The sequence below is a fragment of the Lichtheimia ornata genome (assembly GCF_029851405.1).
Source record: "Lichtheimia ornata isolate CBS 291.66 chromosome Unknown scaffold00011, whole genome shotgun sequence".
NCBI classification, from domain to species: domain Eukaryota; kingdom Fungi; phylum Mucoromycota; class Mucoromycetes; order Mucorales; family Lichtheimiaceae; genus Lichtheimia; species Lichtheimia ornata.
The window spans coordinates 22,452-40,547 of record NW_026695331.1 but is presented as its reverse complement, the minus strand read 5'-3'; the positions used below and the strand labels follow the sequence as shown (position 1 = coordinate 40,547).

General features: G+C 43.5%; 6 protein-coding genes across 6 annotated transcripts; 1 reads left to right on the top strand and 5 right to left on the bottom strand.

Annotated features, from left to right (window-relative positions):
• Positions 1-309: 309 nt before the first annotated feature.
• O0I10_003358 (uncharacterized protein) lies at positions 310-1,606 on the top strand (the record flags this gene model as incomplete). Its single annotated transcript, XM_058483429.1, has 5 exons — positions 310-448; positions 519-595; positions 655-804; positions 865-961; positions 1,032-1,606. The coding sequence occupies 5 exons, from the start codon at positions 310-312 to the stop codon at positions 1,604-1,606; spliced, it is 1,038 nt and encodes a 345-aa protein (XP_058345628.1).
• A 2,672-nt stretch (positions 1,607-4,278) lies between these two features.
• O0I10_003357 (uncharacterized protein) lies at positions 4,279-4,782 on the bottom strand (the record flags this gene model as incomplete). Its single annotated transcript, XM_058483428.1, has 3 exons — positions 4,279-4,441; positions 4,505-4,695; positions 4,765-4,782. 3 exons carry the CDS (start codon positions 4,780-4,782, stop codon positions 4,279-4,281), a joined length of 372 nt encoding a protein of 123 aa, XP_058345627.1.
• A 578-nt stretch (positions 4,783-5,360) lies between these two features.
• On the bottom strand, positions 5,361-6,353 carry O0I10_003356 (uncharacterized protein; the record flags this gene model as incomplete). The annotated part of the gene is made up of 9 exons (XM_058483427.1): positions 5,361-5,397; positions 5,475-5,514; positions 5,596-5,687; positions 5,751-5,807; positions 5,891-5,913; positions 5,981-6,029; positions 6,085-6,145; positions 6,209-6,231; positions 6,301-6,353. The coding sequence occupies 9 exons, from the start codon at positions 6,351-6,353 to the stop codon at positions 5,361-5,363; spliced, it is 435 nt and encodes a 144-aa protein (XP_058345626.1).
• Positions 6,354-7,753: 1,400 nt separating this feature from the next.
• On the bottom strand, positions 7,754-8,176 carry O0I10_003355 (uncharacterized protein; the record flags this gene model as incomplete). Its single annotated transcript, XM_058483426.1, has 1 exon — positions 7,754-8,176. The coding sequence occupies one exon, from the start codon at positions 8,174-8,176 to the stop codon at positions 7,754-7,756; it is 423 nt and encodes a 140-aa protein (XP_058345625.1).
• A 1,265-nt stretch (positions 8,177-9,441) lies between these two features.
• On the bottom strand, positions 9,442-13,288 carry O0I10_003354 (uncharacterized protein; the record flags this gene model as incomplete). Its single annotated transcript, XM_058483425.1, has 5 exons — positions 9,442-10,572; positions 10,642-11,067; positions 11,134-11,366; positions 11,425-12,561; positions 12,667-13,288. The coding sequence occupies 5 exons, from the start codon at positions 13,286-13,288 to the stop codon at positions 9,442-9,444; spliced, it is 3,549 nt and encodes a 1,182-aa protein (XP_058345624.1).
• Positions 13,289-14,689: 1,401 nt separating this feature from the next.
• O0I10_003353 (uncharacterized protein) lies at positions 14,690-17,045 on the bottom strand (the record flags this gene model as incomplete). The annotated part of the gene is made up of 12 exons (XM_058483424.1): positions 14,690-14,707; positions 14,766-14,914; positions 14,995-15,361; positions 15,419-15,552; positions 15,619-15,712; positions 15,777-15,865; positions 15,919-15,976; positions 16,043-16,136; positions 16,196-16,295; positions 16,354-16,475; positions 16,554-16,744; positions 16,830-17,045. The coding sequence occupies 12 exons, from the start codon at positions 17,043-17,045 to the stop codon at positions 14,690-14,692; spliced, it is 1,632 nt and encodes a 543-aa protein (XP_058345623.1).
• Between the last annotated feature and the right edge of the window lie 1,051 nt (positions 17,046-18,096).

Sequence of the window (18,096 nt, the reverse complement as noted above, 5' to 3'; positions counted from 1 at the left end):
CGTAATGACAGGAATACGCGTATATAGGAATGCATCAGCCCAAGAACAGCAAAGAAGTAGCGTAATGTGAAATCAGAACCTTGACCACAATGAAGAAGCTGAACCACAATGAACACTGAAATGTCCCATCACCATGTCAATGTTGTCATGTAACCCCTCCTCGCTGCTTCCCCTAATATTACTTGCGAATCACGGGTTTCGCATCATTATTTATTATACTGCAAATGTCTCTTTTCTTTTTCACGCTTCTTCCCACTCGACTCACTTCATCAAGTTCCAAACCATCTCAATCGTGTAAACGCAAATACAATGAACCAATCATCTACACCTACTCGCCTCTCACCCTCGTCGCATAGCAGCTGTTGTTGCGGTCGAGACGATTGTCATGCTCGTACAAGGTGGCAACATGACATGCATGAATTGAAAAATGATGCACGTAGATTTGCTGGTAAGTCATCCATAAATGTACCCGATTACATACTTGCCCTCTTCTTAATGCATGCATGACAACATAATAGATATTGCGCAAGAGCTTCTCAAAGAAAATCAGCGTCTTGATCAACAATTATCTGAAAAAACCAAACAATTACAACAGGTATTCATTGTATTACTTTCGAGAGGGTAACAGCGCATTAAATGTGGTCACATGTACAGGTTGAAGCTCGCTTTGAACGTGTCTACGCCAAGTACAAGAATTTGAAGCATGAGTTGAAAGCCAAATCAGTCCAAGTCAGGGATATGCAGCTCTTTGTGCAAGACACCATATGCGAGGCTCGTACTCGAGAGGCGATATTGCGTGGAAAGGTGAGCCGGTGGATTTGATGATATCGAGAATATGCAATCCTGATGTTCTTGTATGTGTAGCTCAAAGCCGCTGAAGGCAAACTAATAGTTGCTGAACACAAGTTGAAGGCTGCAGAGAGGACCATCGCTGAAGACAAGCAAACCAATGAAAATCAGGGTAAACTATATGCAGTGTGCACGTCCTTGCACTTTCCTTTGTTGATCTTTTGTCTCTTTTTTTGGAATAGGTGCACCATTCTTCATGGATTCGAAGCCGATCGGGTTATCATCCCACACAAACCTACCTCAACCAACACAACCGCAGCCTTCTTCCACCGTAATACAACAACAACCATCGTCGTCCAAAATCACATCCTTGGGACCTGCACTTGCCGCTGGATCATCTAACAATGACAACAAGGATCATGCAACAAAACCCACCATGACAACGTGGCAACATCACCAACCACCCAATCACTCGAAAACGAATGATGGTTACCATTCCGCACCATCTTCAAGGCCAATGATGAAGCGCAGTAAAATGTTCGTTTTCAAAAACATTCAACCTGTCAATGTATGGACCGCAAAAGTGACCACTGCATTACAGAGATTGAAAGCGACGGATCTGCATTCAATGAAGAAACGAGGGAATCGACCCTATGACAAGGCGGAAACGAGTGAAACAAGCAACTCGTTGATTCGAAGCATTCTTTTCGATATTGAGCGGCTCCACACCACTGAACACCCTCATATTTTGGATATATGCAAAGCACTGCTTCAAGAAATTGGCGAGCTGCGTACAAGGTTAAATGATTGCTTCTAGCGAAATAAAGTCATTTGTAATAATAGTAAAGAGCCTAGCATGTATCGCTTTTGTAAAAGACCACTTGTCATATAGCATCACGCATACAGCATATATTAAACTTAAAGTCACTTGTATCTCAAAACTTTACAATCAACCCTGGGGTCTTTATGAGAACAATGTTGCTCGTCGGGGTCAAAGGAAACATGTGTGCAAGTTACACGATCGTTGTTGCCAATCCCAGATTTCGCAAATGTTGCCACCAGCCAAATTGGATCGGGGCCACCACCTCTTGAATTTTTCTCAACGACGACTCCTTCGCTGGTGGCGACATTGTTCTCTTAAAGACCCCAGGGTTGATTGTAAGATTTTGAGATATGGATGTCTTTATGTTGTAAGGGTGATGGTATATGAAAAGAGACCTTTGTTCATTGTCACGTAGCTAGACCCTGGTAGAGGGGCGTGTTTGTGTAACAAAGCAAAGAAGTCAGCACAACAGGTCAATCCTCCTATTGGTGGAGAATGCATAATTGACCTTTGCCCTGGCCTGCGTATAGTGAGGTCCGCCTATTATGGTAGCCCGTATGGAATGGTTCATTCACATATAAGGTTGCATAAGATAGCGTAGGTAATCATAATGTGTTCATGTCTTTGTGCTACATTTTATTACAACTCACTCATTCTTGAACGTCACAATGAACCAAACTTACAATGAATCAAGCTTTCTTTGAGATGACAAGCAGTATCATCGTTGGCCATTATCGCTCTCGGCACAAGCATTCGAAGATTTACCATACTTTCGTCTACCCGCATGTGAACTAGAAATCTTTGTACGATGATACATATGGCTCGATCGGCCTTTTCGCCCATCAATTGTCTCTCCTCACTCCCTCAATCCAGACATCTACCAAGTGATCAACATCTTGCACAATACAAGCTAATAATACAATCCCCTTCTAAATAATGTGTTGAACCCACTTTTCACTCAATGGAAGTCGAAGAATAGCATATTGTTGGGTGGATGTTTATGATAAAGGGAGAGCATTGCAAATTGAATAAGATACTAAGGGCGGTGAATCACATACATAGAGGCAATAGGGGGGAAATGTGTCTTGTATTCTTGGTTGTTGCCGCCATAAACATCCCTCATCCATGATTGCTGCGTACATTGACTCAAGTATCCCAATATCATGCGTGGCTGTAAACACCTTCGTTTGTCAATTCCATCCCATCCATCGCCATCCTCAGCCGTATCCAAGTGATATGATCCTTCGTCCCTGCTGACAACATGACAAGTAATCACCATGATTCTCATCACCGCATAGATTCAACCTATCCACCATGACCATTCTACATCCAACATGTTGGTAGATAGAAGCCCCAGAGATCGCTGCTGATACGCTTCCTTGCCCATGGGCCCTTGGTCCTTCACTTTGTGGGTCACTTTCCATCACAGCTCATCCAGATAAAGGTTGCTTGTATTGCGGCATGGTTGACGGCTGATATGGTGTCATCCAAACTAGACATCACGTTGTTAATGGGCCAAGGGAACCAAACCAGTCAGTGTATCCATATTCTTCCATCCCATGTACCAAAACGATGCAACATTCAGATCCACATCCATAAGAATTCGTTTGTATTGAAGCACGTTGCTACACGTAAATAAAGCGGCTTCCATGCAATGGCTATCAGCTGTCGCACGTAACAAAGGCTGTAAGGGAGGTTGCTGCAAGTAAAGAACGCTGTTGGAGACAATGGAGTAAAGACCCTTGCTAATAGCAATTGCTGCAATGAATGTTGTTACGTTTGGTCGTGGTAGAGAAGTGTACAAGAGAAGGCGTAGTGTCAAGAAACGCGGGTGTTGTAGTGGGGTGTACACGCCATGGACTTGCCATTCAGCTAAAGGCCATCGGGTCAAGACGATCGTAGGGTTGACATGATGGGTTGAAGCAGGACAATCGTTTGCAGGCGGTAGTTGTATACTTGAATGCACCCACAGTGGAGAATGGGAGGAAGGAAAATAAAGTGGAGGTGGAAGAAGTGGAAATCAAAAGGTGAGACTCTGCCCTACAAATCCATGAACACTTTTGTAAGTTAAATCTTGATTATGCGACTGCACACTTCGGTCGTGAAACTTTCACACAAGATGCTGATCAACCTTGTTCTAATAAAGACTCCATTCTTCATCATGAAAACATTAAATGGGGGCGTCCGATGATAATCGTACGGGAACATTTAAGTAGTGTAGGCGCCCCATGAGCTTGAGATCGCTCATCTCACAGTTAAAATTCTCACACAAGGGTGCTCTCGTGCACGCTGATCAACTTTGTTCTCATAAAGATCCCACGCTTCATTATGCGAATTCTGAATAGGAGAGTGTAAATCTAGCAGAGGTTATGTATGAACCAGGACATACGGTTTACGAGCTGAAGTATGATATACATCAATGATCAGCTACAAATAGGAAACGACATGTGCAAGTAACGTGACATCTTCAGCTCCAAAATGTAACAACAATGTATCAATGCCAAGCCGTGTTAACTGCGCCTATCACATCCGATGATATTCAAACAATGTTTCTGAGATTGGACATGTTCCTTTTTATCGAAAAGGGGGTTTAACAGGTAGTCGAAAGGGTAAAAAGAGGAGTAAATGGAGAGAAAGAAAGAAGTGAACAGGGTATCGGTATTACGTTAAACGCCTTCGAGTTGGCTTTCCATTTCATCAAGCTCATCTCTGACTTCCTTGTGTTTGGCTTCGATCTCAGCGTTTTTCTTTTCCCATTCCTTCACCTCTTGCTTCAGCTTGATTTCCTTCTTTTCCAATTGCTCTGCACGTAAATCAGCTTCGCGGAAACTAAAATCATGTCAAAGGATTGTTAGCATAATGTCCGCATGATGAAATGATACCAATACTTGCTTATCGCTAGCTTCCTTAAGGTCTGCTTCTGCTTTCTCAAGCTGTTCTTCGAGCAACTTGGCACGCGACTGGAGCTCTTCAAGATTCTCATCCTTTTTGCTATGCTCGCTTTCGAGTTGTTCCACCTTTTGCTCGAGCTCTTGGGCGCGTGCGTTGGCAGTCTCCACCTCACCTCGGAGGGTTGCAAGTTTCTAACACGATCGTTGGGTGTTGGTGTCAGCCAATCGTCGTCATTGCCATACCATTGAAGGCCATCTTACCTCTTTGAATTTCTCCATGACGTTTAAGCTGATGAAAAGGAGCTCGTAAACGTCGTTCCTGCAACTGAGCTTTTTTATAAGCGGGTGATCCGGTGTTTGAATTCTCACGTGGTTGTCGAAAGGTTGCTGGATGCTATCTATTCCCATCTTTGCTGAAAAGCGTTTACATGGTGATGTTCGGGTAGAAGAAAGATGTAATACTTCTTTAAATGATCCTGCCCTCGACATTCAAGCGTTGTGGGGTGTCATAGTGAATATCTGCGTATCAAAGTAAGCACATAAAACATTTATCCATCATATTACAACTGCCCCTGAGGTATCCTGAGCACGAGTACGAGTAATTAGAATGGTGCTCAACTTCCGTTTCAATGCATGTTTATCATTTTTCGGCATTTCAAAGCTAAAGGGGAGGATGTATTCAGAGGATGGAAGCAGTAAAATGACATCCAACAACATAACAAGGATCGAATGACGACACAACAACACCTACAACAGCGATCCCTTCGTCCCATTCAAGCTTTGTTTATAGATCCCAATGAAATGATTCATATAGATAGAGCATCATGTTTTGTCCACACCGTTACTCGCTTCCACTATTATACGACATTGCTTACACCTGTACCCCCAAGCAGCCTAAATTTGAATTGTAGAATAACAAACACCATCATCCCATTCAATATACTGGTTATTCGTTATCCTAGTTGGCTTACCTAGAGCTTGCAAATGATTGTCCTCGGACCGCAGCAATGGCTGATCATATGTTGTTAGTAAACTTGTCGCCTTTTCAAGAACGAATTCCTCCATATCAGTGCAGCGGCTACTACCACTTACCATAACAGATGGCGCCAAGTAATAACACGACTGCGCATGCATTCAAACTTGATGACGAGATGATGTTGCTGAGGAACATGACGATCGCAAAGCTATCATGCGAGCCATTAAGAGTGTATCCATGACGCCGATATTATTCCCCGACATGCACTTACATGAGATACATCAACGCTCGTAGCCAGGTGTTCTCAAAATAGGTAAGGAAGCTGTCACTTTTGCATGAAATCGGATCATCAAAGTAAGACTTGAGTACGCTCTTCTATCATTGTGGCATGCAACCAGCTATCATACTTACAACTTTGGGCTCGTTGGGCAAAGCTGCACATGATGGTATCAGCAATCAGTTGTTCTTTTGCACACACCACATGATAGTGCTCTCTCTTACCTTTAGGCATAGTGGTACTTCCACAAAAAGGAGAATGAATGCAATCACCCTTACAATGATTTGGGATCAATACGGCTGTACGTGGTTTATTGATGATATCTTACCATCCAACGATGCTAAATGCGATATGAGACATAAACCCAATGATGCCCAGAACAATCAATACTATCATGCCACATGATCCATGATCAGATAAATGATAACACTCGCTTGGTATACGATCCTTACATATGATGGCTACAATGCCAAGCCTAATAGGATGCAATGGTAAGCTGTTTATGATGCTACGTATGATGCTGCTATAGTTGACGCATACTCACCATTGTCCATAGAGCGAAAAATTGAGCGAAGTGAATTCACCGAATAGGCCCATAATGTGTGTGAACAAGAAGTGAGCAGCTCTTGATGTTTACGTTACCACTGAAAAGGAAGAATCATTTGTTTGTGCATGTAAGTCATTCATCCAATGGACATCTCGGCTGATATACAAGCATCGCAAAGAGCACCTTGAAAAAACATTGTGGATCCACTGCTGATGAGCGGATGATCGTATACAGCGGGATGTCTTTTTTACTTTCAGGGTCCTATCCAATAATGCGATCTGCTTTCTGCTCCCCCATTCACACATGCTTTGTCTTATGTTCTCTTGTTTTCTTTTTCACGTGTATGTTCTTTCATGTTGCTGATCTTTTGTGCGTCACATGTCAATGAACGCAGGATGGGACGTAATGTGGTGGCGGCTACTATATTATCCTTCATGGCGGAAGAAGGAAGGATGCCGCGTTTTACCATCGGATACTATTGAGTGATGCCAAGTCTCGAGTCTCTCTCTTTTTTTAGACTGCCACGTATCTAAAAAGAAGGATATGGAAAAGATGGCTCATCATTTCACAAATGGGGACAAAAAGGACCGGCCATAAAAGATTCGGGCAATTTATTTCCTATTCATGCTTATGGCTGACGAAGCATGTCTAAAATGGAAACCAAGTATCACTTGGTCAAAACAAGAAAGTCATCCCCCGTGATTCCGCACTTTTTTACGTTGACACATGTGGGTGCAAATGGAGCGAGTTTTACTCATAACACTTTCCGATTGGGGATTTCCGGCAACCCCCCAACGCATGAGACTCATGCTCCTTTCCTTGACGCCATTCATTGTTTTACAATACAGATTCTTGTTTGACCTGCTTCAACAGCCAAGGCTAGTCGCCAAGTCGCCAAGCCCCCCAAAAAGCGTGCTCTTTCTCTCACAGCCCTCTTTATATATGCACGTAAATAGCATCATTTAGATAGATGCTATCGTTGGGCAAAAAGTTGCAGCTGCAGGTAGTGGTGGTGGTGTATGTAATGCACAAGGTGCAGATTGCCCATCAAGATGGGCCCCAGTTGTTGGTGGCGTTGGAATACTAGAAAACCGTTATTTTCAAAACATACACATTCAGGTTGTCATAATATTGATCCGCCTTCTTTGTTCTCTATGCGACACAAAATCATCAAACACGGCATGGCAAATAGAAAATTTTTCAGTGTGTGAGATACATGATGATGAGATTGTATTATAGTTGACTTTTTGGTATATGTACTAATGATTTGACTATGCTAGTTGTTTGATCGATATATACAATGACGGCATAAAAGGGGTGTTGATATCGTGAGGAATGTAAGAGAGAGAGTGTGTGTATGTGTATATGTGCAAGGCGGATAATGAAAAGCAAAAAGGGGTATGTTTAAAGGGGGGGAGCGAGAGATGTTTGCAAAAGGCGGAGGACAAACTTAATACGATGAGATCGGTGGCAATTCAGCCAGACGCGTGTTTAAGCTTTCAAGTTCTCGTCGATAAAGAGCATCAAGTTTGACGCAGTCAGCTTCGGATAATCGCTCCATCAAGTAAAGATAGCGGTCGATACAGGAATCAAATGCTTCTTGTGCGGTCTCACGGTCACCGTCATAATAAATCGATCCTTGGGATTCAACGGCATAGGCCAATTCGTCCAATGCAAATTCATATGCATGTGCAAGTTGTTGGATTTCCTCTTCAAAAGAGATAGTGTGTTCGGTAGTTGCGTTTTGTTGTTCGACGTGTGAAGTTGTAGAGGATGAAGAACGTCGACGAATACGATTTAGCCACTTTGGTGATTTCATGCTGCTGGTATCAATGTGTTGGTGCTTGGTAACAAAGACAAAAAGTGATCGCATAGCAAAATGTGTAATGGGTATAGAAAAGAAGACTTGAGAATAAGGAATACTATGCAAGCATATTGAGGGGTATTTATATAAGTCTAAGGTCGGGGTTGACCGGGTGGCACAAGATCTCTCTCCCCCCAAAATATAAGCTGAATAATCCAACACCGCCAACCCTTTACTTTTGATCACTTGTTGGGTTTGCTTTTCGTTATTGTATTGTTCGGATCTGGACTTTATGTTTTTGTTTTCCAGACTTTAAAGAGTAATCCGGTGGGCAACATTTGTGTCAATGAAGGGTTACGAAACAAACAATTACATCGCCTTTTCACAATACCGTTTTGTTTTCACCTTTGCTCCTTGGCAGTTTGCAGGTCCGCCTTGGCTTTTAATGGGGGGTGAAAGCATTTGTATCTCTTGTGTTGTCGGGTGTGGAGCAGCAAAGTGTATCAACAAGCATTCTTTGTGTTGCTGCGGACCATGTCGGACCGTGGATGTGCTGCGGTATGTCTAGAATCCGCTGCTTGACTAATCCCAAAGCGGGGTATCTTCGTCATGCCGCTGCATATGATCCACTCTCCACTTTTTCTTTGTATTTGTCATTATGCTTTACGGAGTCCATTCTTTTGCATTCTCCACCATCCTCTCACTCAAGGTCCGTACAAGCAATGCCGTTTAACGACGATCCACAAACGTCGTCATTTCATTCCGCTGATCTTTTTTTTTCTACCCCGCTTCATGCATTTGTCGTTGTTCCTTAATTGATTCTTCTTGGCTGTGTGTGTGCATATGTTATTGTGACCCCAAGAGATGCTTGGCTCAACAGCAGCAGCAGCAAAAACGACAGCGGCATAAAACAGGCATGTGCATTTGCGGATGACTCAACAATCCCCTCCCGATTTGTACCACATGATCCATTGTGGGTTCTGGACACGTATACATTATATTACAAATCGTGTCATCATGACAATGGACAACCCACATTTTATTTTCACGCGCTTTCCGTGGCGTCTTTTATCTGCAGTGTGATAGGCTCGCGCATGCTTCACAATAAAAGTCGCAATCTTTTCATTTACCCCACCCCACACGATTGGTAATCCTTATAATGACGACATGTGCCATGGTGATAATGCCCTTTTTTTATTTTCCATATGTGCGGAGAACCCATTATCCGAGAAACATATAGCCTTGTGATTCTAAAATGTCTAACAAGCAAATCGAATAGTGTAGAAACGAAACCAATAGAATACAAGTGATCTTTAACAAATCAATGTTTTTGTTTATTGATATCTGCGGTATTGGGTGGGATGCGGTTGTGGTTGTGGTGATCGAACGGGATGTGCACCTTGATGCTGCGGAGGTGGTGGTGGCCTATATTGAGCTTGTTGCTGTGGCGATTGTGGTGGTGGTCGATACCCCGCTAAATGAGGTGGCGGTGTTGGTCGAGGAGATGTTGCATGCTGCGGATGATGTGATGGTGGTGAACGCATCATTTGTGGATGCTGTTGCGGTATTCCTGGTGATGTGGGTGGTGGACGTGGCTGTGGAGGGTGGCGCGCAGCAACAGGTTGTGGCGCTGTTTGTTGCAAAGGTGGTTGCTTAGGCAACGGCGTTGGCGGACCTTGTTGCTGTGGTCGAAACATTGGATAATACCCAGCTCCAGATTTCACAGGTGCTTCCTTGGATGGATCAAAATAATGCATTGGATTGTTGTGAATAGATGACATATCAGAGCCAGTGTAATTGGATGCCAATTCTTCATCACTTTGTTGTAATAGCTGCCGTTGGTCGTCATTGTCGATCATCCCATGTGTCATGTGCACTGGTCCCAATTCCTTGAGCTTCTTTTCTCGTCGTTTCACAGAACGTAAACGTCGCCGTTCATAATCCTCCCAACGTCTCAATGGCACCTTGCTTGGATCAAACACGCCATCTTTTTTGCCATGATCTTCACCTTTGACTTCACCAGTAACCTTGCGTGTTTCTCCCCACGAAAAGTCGTCAAAGTGCCAAAAGGAGTATACCGGCAACACAAAGTTCCAGATCGGTAATGCAAATAAATATACTATCATCCATCCCAGGTATACCCACTTTTTGGTGGTGATCAAAATAAGGAATGCTGGAGAGAAGAGCACGATGATAAGTAGCACCAATGGGACAGCAGTGGTGAAACTGGATATATTCGTTCTTGCAATGGATATAATCAACACCAGCGTGAGAACGATAGCCACCGGAAGTGTCAACGTGCCGACCAAATCCATCATAACAACAAATTGCATTGAAAAGCAAAATGTGCCACACAAATTTCGCACCAATACCAGCTCAAAGAGGTTGTGAATGGTTGAATTGATCCATCTTCGCCGTTGTGACAACAACACCTTGAATTCGTCGGGAACGATTGTTTTACAAATCTAGACATGTATTCCACATGTGTCAGCTCATTCTAGAAAGTACTTGTTGGGGGGGGGATAGATACTTACAGCATGTGGCGTGAATACCATTTTACGATAAGGGAAATTGCGGAGCATCAGTGTTGTCAAGAAACGATCTTCACCGAGTAAAAGCAGGTTCTTTTGATGTAACGTGTTGACGGTATTTTGCGAGTATTCTTGGACAATCTCAGGTTTGGTGATGATAGGTACCCAATCGCCATCTCCTTTACGAGCCTTCAAACGATACATGCAAAAGCATCCAGGCAAACATGTCACACCACCAAATACTGATTCGAATCCTTTTGCCAAATGATGCGAGATGAAGTACTCATAAACTTGGATGGCCGATGTCCAGCTAGCTCGTTTGTTGGCAATCTTGGTTTCACCACAAAGCCCCATGATAAGATTGTCGTTCACCATGCAATTGACCAGCAATCTCAATGATGATCGATATACCTTTGTATCAGCATCCACCTATACATCACGTGATGATGATGAGATTTCCCTCTTTTCCTCCTCTGCCACTGTCATCATACTTACCATGAGCACCAGCTCAAAGTAATCAGGCGTAACACCCATCAAGTAATGTACTTTGCGGAATAAATCATAATCGAGAGGCGTCATGCGATCATTGTAAGTGACACGGCTGAAAAAGTTCATCAAGACAAGCTGTGAATCGCGTTTTCCTCTGTTGCCAGCTTTGGGTTTCCCCTCCTCATCAGGATTGCCACATTTGACAACCAAAATCATCGGCACCTTGTGTCCCTTGCACACTGTCATCCAATGTTTATGTGTCAGATGAGATAAAAAACAAACAATGTACATCCTTACCATAATGGCCTGCATACACTTTGGCTCTGTTGTATTGTTTTGCACCATCCGCAACAGCAATGTAAGGTTGTGGCTCAGGATTACGCATCTCAGGGTATCGATTGTCGAACGTGATGAGTGATAAGCAGACATCGGGTGTCGATACTTTCTCGCCACTGCCAGTGATCATGCCGTCAGCAATAAGGAAGAGCAACTTGCGTCTATCGGGATAATCGGTGCCTGATAATGATTCCACTGTTGCCCTGATGCCTTCGAGGTTTTCAGAATAGCACGTGATAAGAAGCACTGTATACAAATCATTGCCGACTTCACTTGTGAAACTCGAAACGGTGCTGGCATTCGAATCCATTCGTTTTGGTGCTCGCTTGATATCTGACATCTCCATGGTTTGATTCGGTAACACTTTGGAAGGTCCATGTTGATGATGACTACGGCCTACGGGTGGTGGTGTACGTGACATTTTCCATGATAAGCACCATGCAAAGATCAACGCCATAAAGAATCGAGCAAAGACAATGGCCAAGACGACTGATAATGCACAAAATAATACAAGCGAAGCTGCAAAGCATCCAGGGGTTGTCTTGTCAATGTGGCCTGCTCGATACTTGTCAACGAGGCAATTGATGGATGCTCGTAATTCGGCTTTACGGAAGAATTGCTTGGTGCCATCACGACCTCCTTTGGCAAACGATGAATTCAGAATGGTGCGTATCGTCGTATCAAGAAGATCGCCTGCAACAGGATGAGGATTGGCTTTGATATATGGATCCATATTGAGTACGACGCCATCAAGGACGAAAAAGTTGGTCAAATTGGAACTCGCAAGCTGCTCCCAATCATAGCCCACCAGCCGTGTTGTATTGTCGATGTTGAGGTCTTGAAAAGTCGATGTTGATATGCTGCCTAAGGGACATCCATTGTTGCCATTGTTGTCGCTGCAAGGTTCGAATGTCACTGCTTTGAATTGTGAAGCGATTGGGTTGCCTGTGTTTTGACATGAGGGTGCGTTGGAGCCGTGTTCAAAGTAGTTGGTAATGTCTGTTCCAGGGACGCGTGCAATGTTGTATAGGTTGACATTGTGGGTGACTTCAGAGTTTGTAATGTTGAATTGCCAACCAAGAATACCAAGAAGAGATCCTTTGAAGAATAAAAGACGGAGTTGTCAGTGGTACAAAATTCAGCATGACCACACACACCACCACTCCTTTACAACAACAATGATGATGATGATGATGTATTTACCACTGTTGATTGTATCGTTGTAAGATGCATAATTGGCGCTGTTGGTAGCTTGATCTGGTGGACACATGACTGAGCTGAGACCAATCGTAATGAATGCTACAAAGCCTCCCATGCATGCAATAATGAAACAAAGGGCCATCTTCTCCCTCCAGGCTTGCTGCATCCCTTTATCGGATTTACCCATTGCTGCCAACATGGGAGCAAACGCCCAAAAGGTAACAATACGCGAAAACAATACCCAGGGATCAAACCATCCTCCTCCAGAAGTAGGTTTCCCTGTCAACAATGGTGGTGGTTCCTGGTATCGATCAGGCCGAATCAATGTACGTCCTCGTTGTATGTTGTGTCCAGCATTGGCGATACTATTAGCACCCGGTGCCATACGACGAGTCGGAGCACGTCCAAGAACTGTAGGGCGTCGACCCACTCCTGTTTGTTGTGGTGGTGTTGTTGTTACTCCCCCTGGAACATTGTGTTGATAGTAGTATTGCGGCTGTGAGTGTGGTTGTTGTTGCTGTTGCTGTTGCTGTGGAATATTTGCTGATGTCGTATAGCCGTATTCGGTACCGCCACCACCACCACCACCGCCAATGGCTTGATTATAATGGATGCCTGTAGGCATAACACTGTAGTAATAATAGTAAAAGAAAAGAATACAGTAATAGGAACAAGAAGAAAAAAGAGTGGATGGACGGCTGCTGTCAACCGATCTATGAGCGATGAATGTTGAGTGAAAGAAGAGAGAAAACTAAACAAGCAACTGCACTCGCTCTCTTTAGCTTGTCGCTTCCGTTGCCGTAGTTAAGATTGGGAAAAGGAAATAAAAAATTGGATCGACGGGAGACAAGCGACCTTTGAGAGTACTTGTTGGGTAGTAAGAAGGGGCTACACACCGGGGAATCTATATCAAGAACAGCAGGGGAAGCATAAATCATGTATTGTAAGTAAATAAAGGAAAGGGGGTAGTGGAATGTCTCGAATCATTGAGCACATACACATACCGACAAAGCAAAAAGGGTGCGTTATTGTTTTGTTGTTGTTGTTGTCGTCGTCGATTGTTTAATGCTGGAACCGTAATCAATACATAAAAGAGTGCTCAATCACGTCTTTTGTTCTCAGCGTATCTCGTATATTAACAAAGGATTGGAAAGGGAAGATGGAAAATGAGTAAGGGATGGGGAACGCTATTTTTATCAGAATCATTTCACTCTGTGTGCACAAAATCTATGGCAAGTTTCACAGAGTTGGTTGTACGCAGATCAAACAATAAAATGCTGTCCAACCCGGGTTAATGCCTTGTGTGCCTTTTATATATCACTGCTATATCACCTATGCTTATGCATACGCATAGACGACTTGTATACACTAGAATCTTTTACGCCACCATCGCTACTACATTACCATGCATATACACAAAAGGATCCCTCCCTCCCTCCCGATCAACAACCCCCTTACTTTGATCTCCATCTGCACTGAGAGTGTCTGAGACTGGAGACAATCCTGAATCTCACGCGATGTTCCTTTTGTGTGTAGGTATGCAATTAATCTACCAGGATCTAATATGAAGTATGACCAAATTCTCCTCATGGCTCGATTGGCTCGCCATACTATGCATCACAAATCATGATATAGCTTGGTTACAACATCATCACATACGTAATAGAGAAATGGGTGTGAGCATCACCACAGGGGGGTCATGTTGGTAAATTCAGGTACGATTCTTTTCTGCAAGCCCATCGGATTATCATCCTATTAATGACTAAACTTAATAGTGCGTCGATAGCTTACGTGCTAGTGAACATGGGCCTTTCTTGTAAACCAGTCCAAAGGTACACGTGGTGCATTCGACAAGCATACCATGTTACTGTTGACTTGTCAATGAGCTTTGTGTGTTACAAACAATCCAATCAAAACAAATGCTGATGCATGGTACGTGTTTATCCATTGTCGTTTCTTTTGTGAATGTATACAGAATCCATAACGATGAAGGGGGATATGGGAAAGAAACGTAATAAGGATCTATCTATGAAGAAGGCAAGTACTATAGGATGGATAGGGTTAGTATCGGTAATAGCGGAGGATGGAGCATCTTTACATACCTTGTAAGGATTGAGAATACCATTAGGATCAAGCATGTTCTTCATGGTCTTCATAAGCTTAATCATGACGGGTGATTTGGAATAGCCCAAAAACTCGTTCTTGGCAACGCCCAAACCATGTTCAGCACTAATGGAGCCTTGGTGCTTGGCTAAAAACACGATCATGTGAATAAATGAAAACCTCTCCTGTGTAATTCACGCCGACATCCCATTTCACATTGATACTTACAAACCCACTCAAAGAGATATGGCTCAATTAAGCTTGCCGTCTTTGGATCGAGACGCTTGGCAGCGATGTTCAAATGCAAGTTGCCATCACCCACGTGACCATAGGCGACCACATCCGTCACAGGCGAGTCTTCTTGACCAAACACACCACCATCTCGCAAATGCTGACGCATATCCTCCACACATTCATAGATCTTTGGAACAGGCATCGAAATATCATACTTGTACACTGCAGGTTCCTTGCCCAATGCTTCAGTGAAACCTTCACGCAAGCTCCACAAGCTACGAATTTGTGTCTCATCTTGGGCAACCACACCATCTTGAGCAACGCCATCAGTCATCATGTTCTCGAGGTATGTAGTCAATTTCTATTAACACAATATACATTAATCCCATGATGATGTCTTTGAATAATGTATGCATACCTCGTCGTCGTGGTCCTTGTTAGATCCGCTGGTCTCAATCAATACATAGAAGGGGAACTCGTTTTCCATGACTGCCTTTGGAGTAGCGTGCTTCTTAAACATTTGCAATGCATTGTTATCCCAAAACTCAAAAGCTACATCATGTACAGCTTTAGTCACGCTTATCCTTTTGCATAAGTATCCATCGTCAGCAGACGTACCTGAAAGAATTTCCGACAACTCGGTACGGGATTGCTTGAATGCTTTTTGCACATCCTCAAAGGACTCCAATCCAAGTAATGCCACGTTGACAGCCTACCCATTCATTACAAGTTACCATCACTGATATTGAATCACTCGTCCTTCCCTCTCCTCTTACCTTGGAACGGTGGGGAGTAAGAATAGAAACACCGGTAACGACACCAATGGTACCTTCAGAGCCAATAAACAGCTGCTTCAAATCATAGCCTAATTGTATCCATAATAAGTACACCATCCACTTGTAAATTGATCGCTCATACCAGTGTTGTCCTTGCGCAAGGTTGACATGTTGTCCAAGATAGTGCCATCAGGAAGGACCTATGGACCATGGAAATATGATTATCTAATGCTGATTCGGCCACTTTTGAAATGCAGCTCACTTACCACCTCCAAACCAAGCACAGTGCCATGCAACGAACCATAACGAAGCAAACGGAGACCACCAGCGTTGGTAGCGATATTTCCACCGATATGACAACTATGCAACCATAACTTAGTCATTGGTATACACGATGTTGGGAAAACCTAATTCCATACCTTCCCTTTGCACCTAAATCCAAAGGCATCATGTAACCCTTTTCGGCCAACCAATTATCCAAGACTTCAAGGACACAACCAGCATCACAAGTGAGAATACCTATATTTCACCCATGAGTAGACCCTTCATAGCAACACATTTCAAATGGCTAACATACCCGACACGCTATCGAAACCACGAATGCGATTCATGCCCTGAAGACTCAACACAATCTCATCGAATACAGGGACCGAGCCACCGACCAGGCCAGTGTTGCCACCTTGTGGTACTACAGCAAGTCTTCCCACGCATCATCAACAACTCTTCCACTATGCATCCTTGAAGCCGAAAAAGGGGGGGGTTATCATCACCACTTACTTTTGCTCATTGCAGTACTTTAGGATATCAGAGACTTGCTGTGTGTTCTTTGGCTTCAAGACAAGCTGTGATTTGCCACGGAACTTGTTCATCCAATCGGTATTGAAGGCAAACAAGTCATCATCGTTATTGTAGATTAAGCCGTTATCGCCAACAATGGACTTGAAATAGTGGACATCCTCTTCGGTCAACTATATATAAAGAGCATGGTCAATACAACGAAGGGTTTCACCACCCCCATACCTCCTCCAGCCAATGTCTTTATTGGGACCCTACCTTTTTAAAGTTCTCGTTGCGATTGTAGCCAGGGAACTTGTCTACGGTGTATGGAACGGACTTGGTGGCGTAAAGGCGTGCAGTGTTGAAAAGGGGTTGACCCACCACGGTTCGAAGAGGAGCAGCGGGTTTGACATTGTTCGCGACTGTGGCAGCAGTGACAGCCATGCGTGAACCCATACGAAGACGTGCAGCAGCGGATCGAACAGAATGCATCACGTTGAGCGATTGGGGTTGTAAAATGTTGGGGGACAAGTGAGAAAGAGGTGTGTGCGGTGAAAGTAGTGCACAAGGTAGTAAAAGGGGGGAGAGTCAAGCCGTTTATGGGAAGGAAAGAAACGCCCTGCTGTTAACCGTGTGTCTATCACACAAATCTTTTGCCGGAGTTGAGAAGATCTACTTTTTGCTGATAATGACTCAATAAGAGATAACGTCTTCATACGATCCATGTTGCTATGCAACAAAAGTACACCCATCATCCACCTCTTTTTGACCCTGATTGAGTGATACGAGGATCCATTGTAATAACACAATTGGATGCATCATTTGATGCTGATGACGACAACCCTGATAATGACGACTTTCCTCACCATCATCACCATCTACCACTACGGCTACATTCATATGATCCATATTCACAGATAACAATAAAAGCCAAGAGCTTTTATAGGATAATGGTGTGGAGCTCATTTACGCTTGAAAGACTTGACATGTATTCTTTACATCCCTCCGAAGATCCGTTAAAGCAACTAAACACGACCCTTTATTATTGAGTTATTGGTGAACGCATCATGACCTTTGCCCTGACAACATTGCTCTTATCATTAATGGCTCTTTTAGGTTCGCGCTTTGGCGACGTCCACAGGCTCTCTACATGACTTTTTCGGATACCAGTAGTAACGTGCCAATAAAGACTTACAAGATCAATCGATAATGAATGGCCTATCCCACGCATGTTTCCAACCCACCTGTTCTTGCATTCATGACAAAGGAAATTGGATCATAGCAACCAAGGATTAGCTTATAGTATTTAAAAGGCGATCTAATGGCTGCTCAAATGCAATGATCACGTGTGTCAGGTACATTGTCGAGAATGAATGCTCAGCCAACAAGAGAGCTCGTATTTCTGTTGCCATGCCATCACGTTGCCAGGCTGTTATTACAACATGTACTATTCGAAACAGCTATAGACACGCGTATGAAACACAATATGTAATCACGAGATAGCCGCGTCCCACATGCCAAGGAATAAAAAGTTGTGGGAATA